This window comes from Podarcis tiliguerta, assembly GCF_965153285.1.
Source record: "Podarcis tiliguerta genome assembly, chromosome: 4".
NCBI lineage: Eukaryota > Metazoa > Chordata > Lepidosauria > Squamata > Lacertidae > Podarcis > Podarcis tiliguerta.
The window spans coordinates 65,860,705-65,874,710 of record NC_139537.1 but is presented as its reverse complement, the minus strand read 5'-3'; the positions used below and the strand labels follow the sequence as shown (position 1 = coordinate 65,874,710).

The following is a 14,006-nucleotide window of genomic DNA, read 5'->3' as shown; positions in this document are numbered from 1 at the left end:
TGAAAGCATATTTTTCAAAATCCTGAAATGGGTTGCACGGTTAACATTCTGATGCGGTACTTTATTATAAGTTTTATTTTTTAATAAACCCATTCCTTTGGCTGTACAGTACTCTGTTTTAAATTCTGAACTTTAAATTGTTATAACCCATCCCGGCGATTGCTGCTGAAGGATGGGTAATAAATTTAATATTAGCCATTGATAAAATATGGGACATTAGTGTTCTTAGTTGTTTAGTGTAGGACTCCTTTTACTGCTTCCCCACCCATTTCAGTGAGCCTAAGAGACACCAAATCTTCTAAAATCAAGCTTTCTTTCAACATTTGTTTTGTAACTGTTTAGTGACCACCTAGTTGAAAAAATATGTAGTTTGTTCACAGTATTTTTTTAGAAGTGGGGCTTAAATATACAAGACTGAAGTCTACTTACTTTAATATAATGAAATTTCTACACATACTGAAGTCACTTTAACATGTACATTTTTTAAAAAAGAAACAAAGCTAATTTCTTTCTGGGAAACAAAAAGCTCTCAGTCTATGAAATATTAACAGACTTCGAAAGAACATGGACATTTTATGTTTACATTTACCTTTTTATCAGTAAGCTACAAATCGTTAATTTATATGACATAAGAGTCCTGGAACCAGCGGTGTTATTTGTTTTGTTATATTTACACTGTGATTAATGCAAAGCATGGAAATCTCTCTGGCTTCTGAGAAAAAAATCTAGTTTGTTGTGCAGCCCTGCCATGCTGCCACAGGCAGGTTGCAGCAGCGAGGTGGCAAGTTGGTGCATATATGTATTGGCAAAGTTCTTGGAGAGAAAGATTATCAGTTGGGCCCAAGCTAGTCAAAGAAGTCACTAAAAGGGTGTACAATTATAACATGTTTCTGGTTCATAACCCTCTCCATACAAAGTAGCAGAGGTGAACTGAGTTGTGGTCATGCCTGTGGCCAAGGTCATATGACCCAGTTTGCAAGAGCAAGAACTATGATCTGCTTTATTTACAAGTTTTTAAGTTAAATAAAAATAAAACTTACTGCAACTTCATTAATAATAAGATTTCATTTATCTTATATGGATTAAAAGTTGTTTGCAAGTCTGTATTCTTAAACTTCAAAATCGCACTGCCCAACTGAGAGATGGAATATTTCAGTCCTGAATTTTAATAATAAAAATAAAAATACAACAACAATAATCTTTTCCCACCCACCACCTTTTTTCATGTTGCCAAGTAAATAATGCAGGGTAACTTATCTTACCCAATGTGTGAATAGTTAGAAGAAATTTATCAAGCCGTGCAATAGAAATGATATGAAGGGCACACAAGGTGGCCACTTCTTAAGCTGCTTTTTTGCTTTTACCATTTCTGACTATCCTCATGACTTAAGAATGCTGGTTAGGCAGATTTGCCAAGATGCTTTATAAGTAAACAGATAAGTAAATAATTTTCTTTCATAAAACATAAAATTACATTGTGTGGTGTATGTACGTACAATTTGTGACTAAGGTTGCAACCTAGAAACCCAGGCTTCAATGAAGTGACTTCCTAGACCACGTTGGGATGCTTTCCGGAGGAGAGTGTTTGTTGCCCTCATGTTCTCTGCTGAGCATCCCATTGGCAACTGGTTGGCTACTGTAGGAAAGAGCATGCTGGACCGCACAGGCCTTTGGTGTCATCCACCAGGGCTCTTCTTAGGAGGAACAAGCTTGTGCATCGTTTCTGACCCTGTTCACACACCATGCTTTCATCAGACATATATCTGGTGGCACTGAACTGCTTGCACATCCCTTTCTTTCTGGTGAATGGCTAAGAATGGTTTGTAGCCCCAAAGGTTATTGCAAACCATCTTTTTTGCTTTGTTTTTAAAGATACACAGAATGTTTATTTGTGCCACAAATATGAGCAAACCCTTTAGTTCCTGTAAACCTACCGAAGGTCTTAAATTTTAACAGCAGGGGCACTTTACTAAGGCTGTGCATAGATATCCCCCTCACCCTGAGATGTGAAGGTAACATGATAGAGCCATTGTTTCTGGCATTACACATGTTCAGGTTTTTTTTTGTGGCTCTCTCATCTTTGGTCAAACTGGTTGTGTCTGTGTGCAAGATAGCTTCCATTGTTGTTGGTTTTTGACCAAACCCAAAAAGTGTGAAGGTATAATTTGCAGGGCAGTGTGTGAGATTTTGAAGGCAATATAAAAGATACCTTCCTTGTACCTGTCACAATTAGGCAATAATTAAGCAAGCACAATAATATGTTTTCTGCAGGTTCCACGCCTATTGTTTATGACACTAGAATGCTTAATAATAATAAAAACAACGAAACTCACAACAGTGCATTTGCAAAATTCTTTTTTGAGGGTTTAAAAAAGAACACAAAGCTTTGAAGTCTACAACCTTCTCTGCCGAAGGTCAATAATTTCTGGTGATGTAACGTATAAAACAAGCTGAGCCTTCTGTCACTGAGGTTAAAGTTGACAGTGCTTGTATGAACTTGTCAGTCACATGAGAAGGCAAAAACAAGCCAGCTGTTGTGAGGCATGGCTTTGAAAACCATCTGTATGTCAGCGAGTGAAACAGAGGCTGGGGCAGATTCCATTCACTGTTCCTCGCTGGGATGGATTTGCACGGATGCAGCCTTCCTGAATCCATCTGAATAGCAGCAAAATGTTCATAGATTCTGGTAAGTTAACAAATCTTAGTTCTCTGGTAGCACGTAGGTCTATAAAGTACTGCATTGACTCTTAATTAGTAAGTTCAAAGCTTATTTTTGTTGCTGTCGCTGCAGCGTTCAGTATTCCTTTTGTTCTTCTAGAATGCAATCCTGACCACAGAGTTATGTGTGGGTAAATCCCACTAAAATAAATGGAACTTCTCTCCATATAATCGTAGGCAGGATTGCAGCCCTTGCCTTTACGTGCAAGATGTGTTTGCCCATCCCTGCCTGCAGAAAGTACTATAAAAGATTACAGTGGGTGAGGCACTGCCTGATATAGTACTTTTGTTTTTAATGTATCTTCTAGTTCCCGATTATTATTATCATTATTTAAAGGAACACTGCGACAGAGGAACTCTTTCCCTGCAGCAGGAGGCATTGGGCTGTGTGTGCAGTTTGTGGCTGCTTTTGTTTTCACAGTTAGCATAATGCAGTCTGGAATTAGAAGGCAGCGCTTTTCAAAAAACGTTTGTTTTCTGGTGTGAGCCTCGTAGCCTGTCCATCCCTCATTTATGTGGCTTCAAGCCTGTCTTGCTGCTGCTGCTGCTGCTGCTGCTGCTGCTGCTGCTGCTGCTGCGTGATGTGAGATCTCCATACTTACAGCTTTTTGAGCAGAATTGTCACTGCGTGCTGCAGGTTTCAGATGGAGATTGCTATTTATTTTTACTGAAGCATCTGGAAAGATGAGGCTTAGTATACGGAAGCATTGGCTGGGGTTTCTGAAAGCAATTGGTGAGTAAAAACCAAACAACCAAAATCCTAGATGGAATGAAAAACTGATATTGAAAGGTGTGCCTGCTTTGTTAACTGATGAAAATAGGTCAGGGGGGTGGGGGAGAACTGGGTGGATTTATTTTTGCTTCCTGTTCTTTAGCCCTGTGCAGAATCAGCTATTAGTAAAACACATAATTCTATTTTTTCTCTTATACTGTCTTATTTACTAATGTTTAGCTGTTGGTGTAGTGTTGGTATTTTTTAAACGTTTAATACCAGTATGCCTTGCTTTGAGACTTCAAAAGAGGGAGTTAATCTCTCCATCGCACGCACACACAAAACAATCTTTTTTTTAAGGACTAAGTGCAAGGAATGCAAATGATTTCTGTATCAACCCTTTTGCAGCAATGCGAAGTATTCTTTTCTTTTGTTCCAATAGTGATTGCCATTTATAGAATGTGATTTGACTCCTTTTAAGTGGATTGCCTTTTTGCAGCTGGTTTAGAATCTGCTGCAAGAGCCTGGCAATGTATCGTCGTGGCTTAGTTCGCTGAAATAAAATCCTTTTGGAAACCATTTCCAGAAGGGTAGCTGTGTTGGTTTGCTGCCGCAAAAAGAACAAAGAGTCTTGTTTAACCTTAAAGATAAACACATTTATTACAACATAAGCTTTCATGGACGGCTTTCTACTTCCTTAGATATATGAAGTGCTATCCTGTTACAGGTATATATGCGGTTATGAACAGTGAGGTCAGAGGAAAATGAATAATTAGGAATTCAAGAGTGGTAGGTCTGCAAAATAGTTGTTGATAACACAGGTATCCTGGCATTGGTAAGCCAAGTAACATGCATAATATCCTTTTTTTAAATAAAAAAAAATCAGCCCACAAGCCGTAGCATAGCATTGACCCTTTTGATGTATTGTAATTCGGTAGTTTCATGTTGCCTTCTCACTTTGAAGTTCCTTTGCTCCAGGATAGACACTTCCTCTTAAGTAGCCTTTCCTCTTAAGGCTACTTTCACAGTGTCCTGGGAGAGGGCAATGTTTTTGAATACTGGTTTTGAACTTTGCCATTTAAAATAAGAGGTTTCAGCCCATTTATTATTTTGCATAGCAACTGGCCTATTTGCCCTAAATAGAATGTAGAAGGGTATCGCCGGTAGATGGTGGTATATGTCACGTTGGAACATGAGCAGCTGAAGAAGCCGAGAAATTTCAATTCCCCCCCCCCCATACCATTTTACCAGCTTATGATGCAGTACTGCAAGTACAATCTTTAAGTTAGGAATTGGGAAGCTGGATGACCCTCCAGATACTGTTAACCTCTAGTTCCCATCTGCCCTACCTATTGGCCCTGCTGGCTAAGGCTGGTGGGAGTTGGAGCCTTGCTCTCAAATAAGTGACTTGTTCAAATCTGAATGAGATTGAATTTGAGTGTCATTTATAGTGTAACTATTAGGTAGCAGTTATACTATTTCTAATGACCTAAATTATATATGCATCTTAGACTTATAGTGATACTGCATCTAATAGGCATTTTTCAGGGCCGTGGAAATATATTTTTTAAAAATTTAAATATCAGAATATATTTTACAGGGGTTATAGCGTGTGATTTCTGTAATATGTTTGCACTTGCATTTTTTCTCTCTCTTCCTTCTCCCTTATGTCTCTCAGGAAGTCCTTGGATATGTCTTCACGTGTACCAGTACTTTTAATTTGCTTGTTCTGTGAGCAGATCTTTCTTTATATTTAGCTGTACACACACACAAACAGATATAGAATTGGTTATATAGATATAGCATTGTTTGCAACACACAACTTAGATCATAGAATTGTAGAGTTGGAAGGGATCCGTAGGGTTCAGCCCCCTGCAATGCACTTCTGGGCGCTGCTCCTAGCCTAGGAAAGGGGAGGGAGACTCTGTTACCTCTGCAGAAGTAAATGTGCCATTTTGTAAGGCTTGCCTGCTCAAATAACAACCCAAAATAAAGAGAAAATATCTCTGTAAACCACAAGGCAAATCACAAAAGTCAAGGTGATCAAACAGTAAATAATAATAATGCTGTATTTATTGTTCATAATAAATATTTCAAATGCAGCCATTGGCATTATAACCATCAGCTTTTGTCAACACATAGGCTGGAAAATATACTGTTATTATTTATAGTTTGGATTTTTGTGTTTTACATCACTGCTCAAATGGTAATAACGAAGAGTGGCGTTCAACTGCATTTATCTCATTGAAAGCAGAGCAGACCCATTGAAATAAATGTAAAATGACTATTTTAGATCCATTAATTTACTCTGAGTGAAATTTACTTGAATGTCACCCAAAGTTGTCACCAGCGAGTTTCAGAAATGCATTTCTCTGCCTTTTTGTTGTATATGCATCATTATCTGTTTCAGACTGTTACAGATTTATAATAGGCCCATGTTTCATTTGCGCTGCCTTCAGCACACATCTGATCATAACCTGCTTTGTAGATTATAATGCTACACTAGTTGGACCCCTAACAAATACTGCAGCAGAGACTGTTCCTGTTCAGTGTCAATCAGCCATGCCCTTCTCCAACACAAGCCATTTCTTTCTGCCACCCACCCAGTTTTCAATTCTCCCTCCCAGGAATCAGCATTCCAGTGGCCCCTAAGGATGCACAGTCTTCATTGGCTGTTAGTACAAAGAAACCCTTGAGAAAAGCCCATATTCTCACAAACCTCCGGGTTACCCCGAGCCTGCTGATACATCCCTCTTGAGCACGGGTGGTGCCATTTTGGCTACGTTTGTGCAAAGACTTAAATGGGGAAAAGAGGGAATGATGACAACTTGCTTATGATTATAGGTAAGCATTAACCAAGTTCATGAGGATAGGCTTTGTTCTAGCTTGTTACAAGCATTCTTTTTCCACCACAGTATATTTATACTGTGTGGGTGTGGTATAGCCTGGGGCTAAAAAGAACCCTGTGCCCTGATGTTGTAGCCAAAACTTCTCCCTGGTTTTTCAAGGATCAGAGATGTTTTGTTAGGTGAGAAGAAAAGCCCTGGCACGTCCATGCTGGTGAACTTATTAGGACTCAGAATTGCAAGAGGAGATGGCTATGCAATGTGTAATTAATTAGGGAGCTTATTGCAATGTGTGTGTTTGTGTGTACGTCTGTGCACCAGTACCTAAATATTGTTTCCCTGGACCAGGTACAGACCTGTAACATAGCTCTTCCCCTTACTTGTTTTGAAAAAAAGGAACACCTTATCTTACTCCAGTTCAGTTTGTTTAGGCTGCCTATGCTTTGAACAGTATGGCATATATGTGCATTCATTATGTACAAATGGAACCTGCAACAGAATGTTGTAGTGTGGAGTCCTCCTTTTCAGGGTTTCAGCCAGTCATATCTTTTTCTGGGGTACTCCATTACACACATTCCCTCCCCCCGCCCCCATATTCCACCTCCACGGTCTGAGACAGTATGCCTCTGAATACAAGTTAGTGGGAATCACAGGTAGGCAGAGTGTGGTTGCGCTCAGCTCCTGCTTCCCCCAGCCACCTGGTTGTCCACTTTAACAATACTTCCCATCAGATTTCCCAGGGCAGTGTTCTGAGATCATAAGGAGACATAGATAAATGATATTCCAATGGGATAAGAAATGCAAAGCTTTTTTAAAAAAACAACAACACTGGATCCAACCATTGCATTATCAGAGCTGTCTACTCTGCTAGCTGTTTCAAAGAGGGCCAAGATTGGTTGGGGAACTTGTTGCCCCATATTCCTGGACATCGATTCACATCAGCCCCAGCCAGCATGGCCCAATGGTCAAGGATGGTGGGAGTTGAGTCCAGCAATATCGGGGGTGGGGGTGGGGCATAGGTTCCCCATTATTGACTTAGGCCTTGCTGCCTGAAATTCTCTAATTGGAAGTGCTGGCTGAGATGGCTCAGTTGTCAGAGCATGAGACTGTTAATCTCAGGGTTGTGACTTTGAGCCCCACATTGGGCAAAAGATTGCTGCATTTCAGTGGGGGGTTGGACTAGATGACCCTCGTGGTCTCTTTCAACTCCACAGTTCTGTGATTCTGCAAACCAATAATCTGTGCATCTCCGCAACCCACGGCACAGTGTTCAGAGGCTTCTCCAAGTTCCATTTTACCTGTAAGAATGCTAGGGCACCTGAGTTCTGCTGCTTTGTGACCTGAGCACTTTGCGATTTTTTATTATTATTACTTTGAAAACCACCTTTATTACTCATCCTGATTTTCAATGATGAGCATGGGGGGGGGGGGAGCCAGGTGCAAACCAAGCGCGGCAAACTCAGTGGGTCCTTCCCAGCATCACAACTGAGGTGACAAGGGTAACCATAACAGCAAAAATTGGTCCAGGCTTGCTCCATTGCTTCCTTGCTATGGCTCCATCTCTCCCCCACTTCCCAGTGCTTGAGATGGAAAGCAACCTGTCACATGCACCGAGGCACACACATTAGTTTGCTAACTTTCCCCAGCACAAGGAGGAAGTGGGGACGGCAGCCAAAAATGGAACGGCAAGGGAGAGACAAAACAGACACATTCATTTCACTGGCATGGCAGCTCTGCCAGCTCATTTGTGAAGCTGGGATGCAGAGTGGCTGAGCAATGTACTTTTGGAGTCCTCTCTTGATGTAATGTCTGTCCTCAGCTTTGGTGGCTTCAGAGAGCTTCTCATAGGCCACTGTGATAACAGGATGTTGGGCCAGATCTGATCCTGCAAGTCTCTCCTTATAGGAACATAGGAAGCTGCTGCATGCTGAGTTTGACCATTGGTCCGTCTAGCTCAACAATGTCTACACACTCACTGGTAGTGAGTCACTCTTATTATATAAGTTCTTGGGGACATATTCCCAGTTAATCATGCAAAGGATTGCAGCTTAATTTTCCTAAGAGCAGGCTTGCACATACCTCAATATATGCATGCATGTATTTAACCTGAACACAATGCCCTTCAATGGAGTTTACAAACTGAGCTGGGAGTTATTATGTGTTTTGCAATCAAATGGGATTTCTGTTTAGTATCTTAGACTATTAAGGATATATATTTATATCTGTGTACCTGAATGCTGTTGTTTATTTGGCTGTAGCGGCTACATAGTTACACACCTTTATGATTTCTAACTATGTGTAGCCCATACAGCCAAATAAACAACAGCATTCGGATATATGTGTTTCCCCCCACTATAAAACTCAAAAGTGGTGTGCATAGGGTTTCAGATGCCTTCCCATTAAGGCACTGGGTAGACACAGAATTGCTTAGCTTCAGTATGGTTACATCATGTCAGTCTGTGCTCATGTCAAACTGGGTGAGCATTAAGAGGTTTTCAGCAGAACAGGGATTAGGAGGAAGAACAATGCACAATTTAGATGTATCCCTACAGAGCCTGACTGTTACTGCATGGAACGTTATTATACAGCTTTGGGAGGAATCCTTAAGAGTAGCTCTGAATTATTTTTTACAGCGCCACAAATAATGGCCCATAGTCAAGTCAATCAGATTTTTATTGCTTTTAGTCAATAGCCATTACAGTGTAACCAGAGGGGAGGGGAAAATGAGGCTATCCAAATGCAAGTTAAACACAAACACTTTCAATAATGCTTTATTACATACACAGCCCAACAAGACAACAATAAAAACCTACCAACATCATACGAATCAATATGGCTAACTTGACCTAACAGTCGTTGTCCCCTCACACACCAAAACAAATCTTACTGCAGTCAACTAAAGACAACCAACCATGCCCTGCCCCCGCCCCCGCTCACTACCAAGGAAAAATAATAAATGAATAGAAAGACAGCCTACCCAAGTGACGCTGACACAAAACCCCCACACATACATTAAGTAAAATAATGTAAGATTTACTACCCCCTCTCCCCACTTCTCTTCTCCCCCAACCTTATACTGTATACAACATTAACGTCTCACATTGAATGTAACTGATCAGTAGAAATGATTCTGTGACCTGAAAAAAGAGACTATGCATGTAACCAAAGAAAATATTTAATTATCTATCTATATATCTATATATATACACACGCATACACACAAATGAGTATGCCGTAGAATGCTTATACAAAAATGAAGCCATTAGTACAGTAGTACCTTGGGTTACAGACAGTTCAGGTTATGCGTTTTCGGGTTGCACACCACGCTGAACCCGGAAGTACCGGAACAGTTTACTTCCGGGTTCCGGCACTCATGCATGCATAGAAGCGTTAAATCATGACCCGCGCGTGCACAGATGCGGTGCTGTGGGTTTTGAACGTGCCTCCTGCACAGATCACATTCGCAACCCGAGGTTCCACTGTACTTAAATTACCATCCTGGGCCCATTTGTGCCTACTTGCAGTTAGATTCAGAACTGGAAAGTAATCTGTGTATACCTTCTTGGGATAATGAAATAAGAGCCACTTCACAAAGCAGCACTAGATGATGTTGGTGATGGTGGTGTTGATGTTGATGATAATTAACATATTAGTGTGGGAGGCGAGATGTGCAGCTTTGCTTTACAGCCCTTGATATAAACACTGCTTTCAAAATATTGCCTCTGAAACATTGCCATTGGTTTTGAATTTTAAGATTAACACTGGCCACCTGAAAGCTCAGGCGGTCGAGCAGGAGACTCTTAACCTGGGTTTGAGCCCCAGATTGGGCAAAAGATTCCTGCATTGCAGGGTGTTGGACTAGGTGAACCTCAGAGTCCTTCCAGCTGTACAATTCTGTGATCCTATTAGGCCAAAGAGCCAGCGGAAGAATTCCAGAAGTAAGTGATTCCTGTGTGTACGCATGCCTGTGCAGGCGAAAAAAGCCTGGGTTAGGAGAAGTTGAGTTTTGAGCCCTAATCAGGGGGGCGGGATTCTGTTGGGGAATAGGGAGATAGGGCTATAAAGTTATCTTTTATAGAAGGGGAATTATTCAGTGGGAATTGTTCCCTTTGTTCAGATGTGACCTCGATACACAAAGCATTCTGAATTACGTTTCTTGCGTGTGTTTGTTCTGCAAAGTCATGGACATTGTAGGTCCCTCCACCCCAGTATGGACTTCTTGATACTTAACTCTGCTGTCACACTTTGCAGGTTTTGCCTCTGGGTTCTTCTGCTGCTTGAAGCTTTCTTTCTTTTCTCCTTTCTGAACAGTAAGATCCTCTTCAGGGGTAATATGCTTGGCATGTGTTGCATGAGAAACCACCACCCTGGATGTGTAAACCCCTTTGTGTTGAATTTGGTTAGATTTTCCTTATAGCCCTAATGGTCAGCCACTTCTGCAGAAATTACTTGGTGCTCTGAACAGTATTCTGTTGGTGCCAAGCAGAAAATCTTGTAACGTCATCCGAATGACAATGTTGTTGTGTTCATTTTGTTACTTCTGCAACTGTGCTAGAAGCCAAAAGGATCCTTAAAGAAGTTGTATTGGAGACTGAAACTCTTGTTCAAGCATGCCATGTCAGTCGTACATATTGTCGGTTTTGGCTTCCTTATAGGCCCTTCTCAAATTTGCATGCCGAGGTGCAGAGTGTCTTTCTTTTCAATGTTGAAATACCTCTCCAGTTTCCTGTTTTCATCTTCCTTGCATGAACATGCATTCAAACATGCAATTAAAAAACTACGAGAATTTGTCTGCCTTGGTGCATCTCAAACAATATAATAACAAAATGAATGTATACTAATGCCTTTTATAAAAAAAGTTTTCTATAAGCCATTTCAATAGGAGCACAGCAAAGGTTACTTCCATTTGCTAGCTCCCTTTGTATATTTCCTACCACTTGATTTAATATATTAATGTCACCATGACAAAAGCAGTGCCGGGCTGACAAGGAATCCTACAGGGAATCCCAATGCATATCTCTGTGCAGAGAACACAGGCACACTGCAACCTACCCCCCTGGGGTATTTGCAGCAGACAAGCCCTCGCAACACACACACACACACACACACACACACACCCCACCTTGTGTCATCGTAGTGGCCATTTTCTAGCTTATAATAACTGCACCAATTACTTAATGTCCATCTGATGTCTCAATTTCATTCTTCTTCAGTATGCTTTGGGGTAGCTTATAGATGAAACAAATCTACATTTGAGTGAAATTCTCTTCTGTTCTTGAAGTTAATGGGCAGACAGACCATTGGCTTCCATCAACCAAAGGTCCTTAGCATCCATATTTAATTCTTCAAATTACGTTAAGTTTGCTTCCATAACTAGAATAGAAGTTCCCCTCAAGGAACTCCCTTCCCGCTGGAGACCCACCTGCTTCTTCCTCCTCTAATTCACTTTCCAGAGCAGGATGGCTTCTGGCACCTCAGCTGGTGTTCAGATGCATCTGGAAAGCTGGATTCTGTAAAAGCCATTTATGTAAGGGTGCTTTAGAATGGAAGCCAGCATCCTCAACTGTTGACCAGAATGAAGAATGACTCCTTTACCTGGTCGGTGTCTTAACAGTGCTAACCATAACAACAACCCCCAAAATGCTAATGTAACCAAACTTGCATTATGATAATTACTTAGAATGAATATTTTTGAGGTATGTTGGGATGAAGAGGACGATAGTATGTATGGTAGGTTAAGGCCACCAGATTTTCCCCCCATGAATCTGGGGACACTTTTCAACTTCAATGGATTTTGTCAGGGCACTGATTTGTAAATCCAGGGACTCTCACTGGGAAACGGGGACGTATGGTAACCTTATGGTAGGTGCACTTTAGCAAAAAGATGGGTAAAATAATGTAACATTTAGAAGCTGAAGCAGCATACTAAGATCCCTTTTACCCAACTATATAAATAAAAATTTTAAAATGATTTAGGCATGCAATCAGCAGTGGGAAATCTGTTGCCTTCCAGATATTGTAGGACTCAGCAAGCATGGTAGAGATGATGAGGGTTGAAGTCCAGTAACATCAAGAGGGCCACAGATTCCCCATCCCTATCCTGCAGCTAATGAATATATAAGGATTATAATATATATAATAATACATAAAGGTATAAAATCTGTCAATCTCACATATATATTAGTTTCAAATAGATTCTAATGTTGGCCTCATTCCCAGAAAAGCATAGCAAACTCTTTGAGGGAGGTAAGAAGTGATGAATTAGATCACTGTTCTACCTTGGTTGATACACTGTTTACCTAAAATAGCCAGACAGGTAATTCAGAAAATTCAGCGCTAAACACAATACCTAAGCCTGCCTTAAGCAATTTGATGTTAATAGCAGACATGCTGAGGATATATCACACCCTCTATCCCTTGATATTCCTATCATCCACATATCAATCTAAATCTTTTTAATGCATTTATATTAGTTGCCACCGCAATTGGCATTTCTCTTTAATTTTCAGAGTGATTGCTAACAGCATGCTCCGGGATATACAGGCAACCCACATAAATGACGCTGGAATAATCCCAAAAGTAATTTCGATGTTTTAATGTGCCTTATCTGCATTAAAAACATTTTAAATTGTCACCCAGAGTATCATCTGGAGTTTGCTTTTGTGAGAAGGCATTTTTCAGATGCAGAGTCTTATAGGAATGCTAAGGTGTTTAGAAATTGTAATGCGAGCAGCATCCTTTAACATATATTTCAACTAATATGTAATAATGGTTTATAGTTATTTCACTTATTTCTGGGTGCCATGAACCAGTATTCTTTCCAGAACAGCAAGGGTTGTTCTGACATTAATTCAATAAATATAGACCTGTATAATTTAGCTTTAATTAATGATGGCAGATTTAAGTAAAATCATGGCTTTCTATAAGATTTCCTTCAGCATCCACAGTCATAGAATTTCAACATATGTGTTTAGTTCATTAAGTGAAACTGTGTAGACCATTGCACTTGCTCTGTAAATAAGAAGCAGAATTCCTAAAGACTCCTGCTTTTGTGTTTCAGCTTCTTTTCTATTCTCACAGTATCTCTCCAGCCTTCTCTAATCAGAGAGCAAACCTGCCTTCTTGCTGGTTCTCAGAGGTACTTCCGCTTGCTTTTAATGCTTTAATTCTTGAAGAAGGAAAAAACACCACTATTTGACCATATACTGTGCATTTTTAAAGAGCCAATTCAGTCCTTTAAGACATGCTCAGACCTGGCTGTCTTTGGCCTTGGTGCACCTCCTGTTCCCACTGATCCCCCACCTAAACATTCCCCTCCAAATCTTCCAACTCTGCTATCTCCTCCTCCATCTGAGCCCAATCCTTCTTTCTCAAGTCCTCCATCCAGTTCTCCATCCCCTGTACTGGGCACTGTCTCCTTGTCAACTGCCCCCTTTTCTGTCTCTTTCTTGCCCCTGCTTGCCCTCAATAGTCCCCTCCATTTGGGCTGTTCCTTCAGACAAAGCTCCCTCCCCGTTGTTCATCCCTGAGCCCATTTCAGTGAACCAGAGTATACCTGCATCATCCCAAATGACTCTCTTTAACCACAGTAACATTCAGTTGAGGTCAATTGGTCTTCTTTCCCAAATGCTGCCATATCTTGTTACCTCCTTCTGCACAATACTTACATTTTCTCTGCTTTATCCAACCCTTTCGGCACCATCTCAAAGTGTAGTATAACCTAGCTGTCC

At 40.7% G+C, this 14,006-nt stretch overlaps 1 protein-coding gene across 9 annotated transcripts in view; it reads left to right on the top strand.

Annotated features, from left to right (window-relative positions):
* The window catches only part of SHROOM2 (shroom family member 2), a 105,236-nt gene that overhangs the window by 78,763 nt on the left and 12,467 nt on the right, over positions 1-14,006 (top strand). For 2 of the 9 annotated variants that reach the window (XM_083437422.1, XM_083437420.1), the window contains one exon: positions 13,337-13,414. The exons of 3 other annotated variants lie outside the window; for them this stretch is intronic. In XM_083437422.1, the coding sequence (XP_083293548.1) occupies positions 13,337-13,414 (78 nt within the window). Of the gene's footprint in view, positions 1-2,507; positions 2,687-2,997; positions 3,452-13,336; positions 13,415-14,006 lie in introns of those variants that run through there. 4 more of the 9 variants (XR_014510412.1, XM_083437424.1, XM_083437425.1 and 1 more) reach the window with 3 other exon arrangements.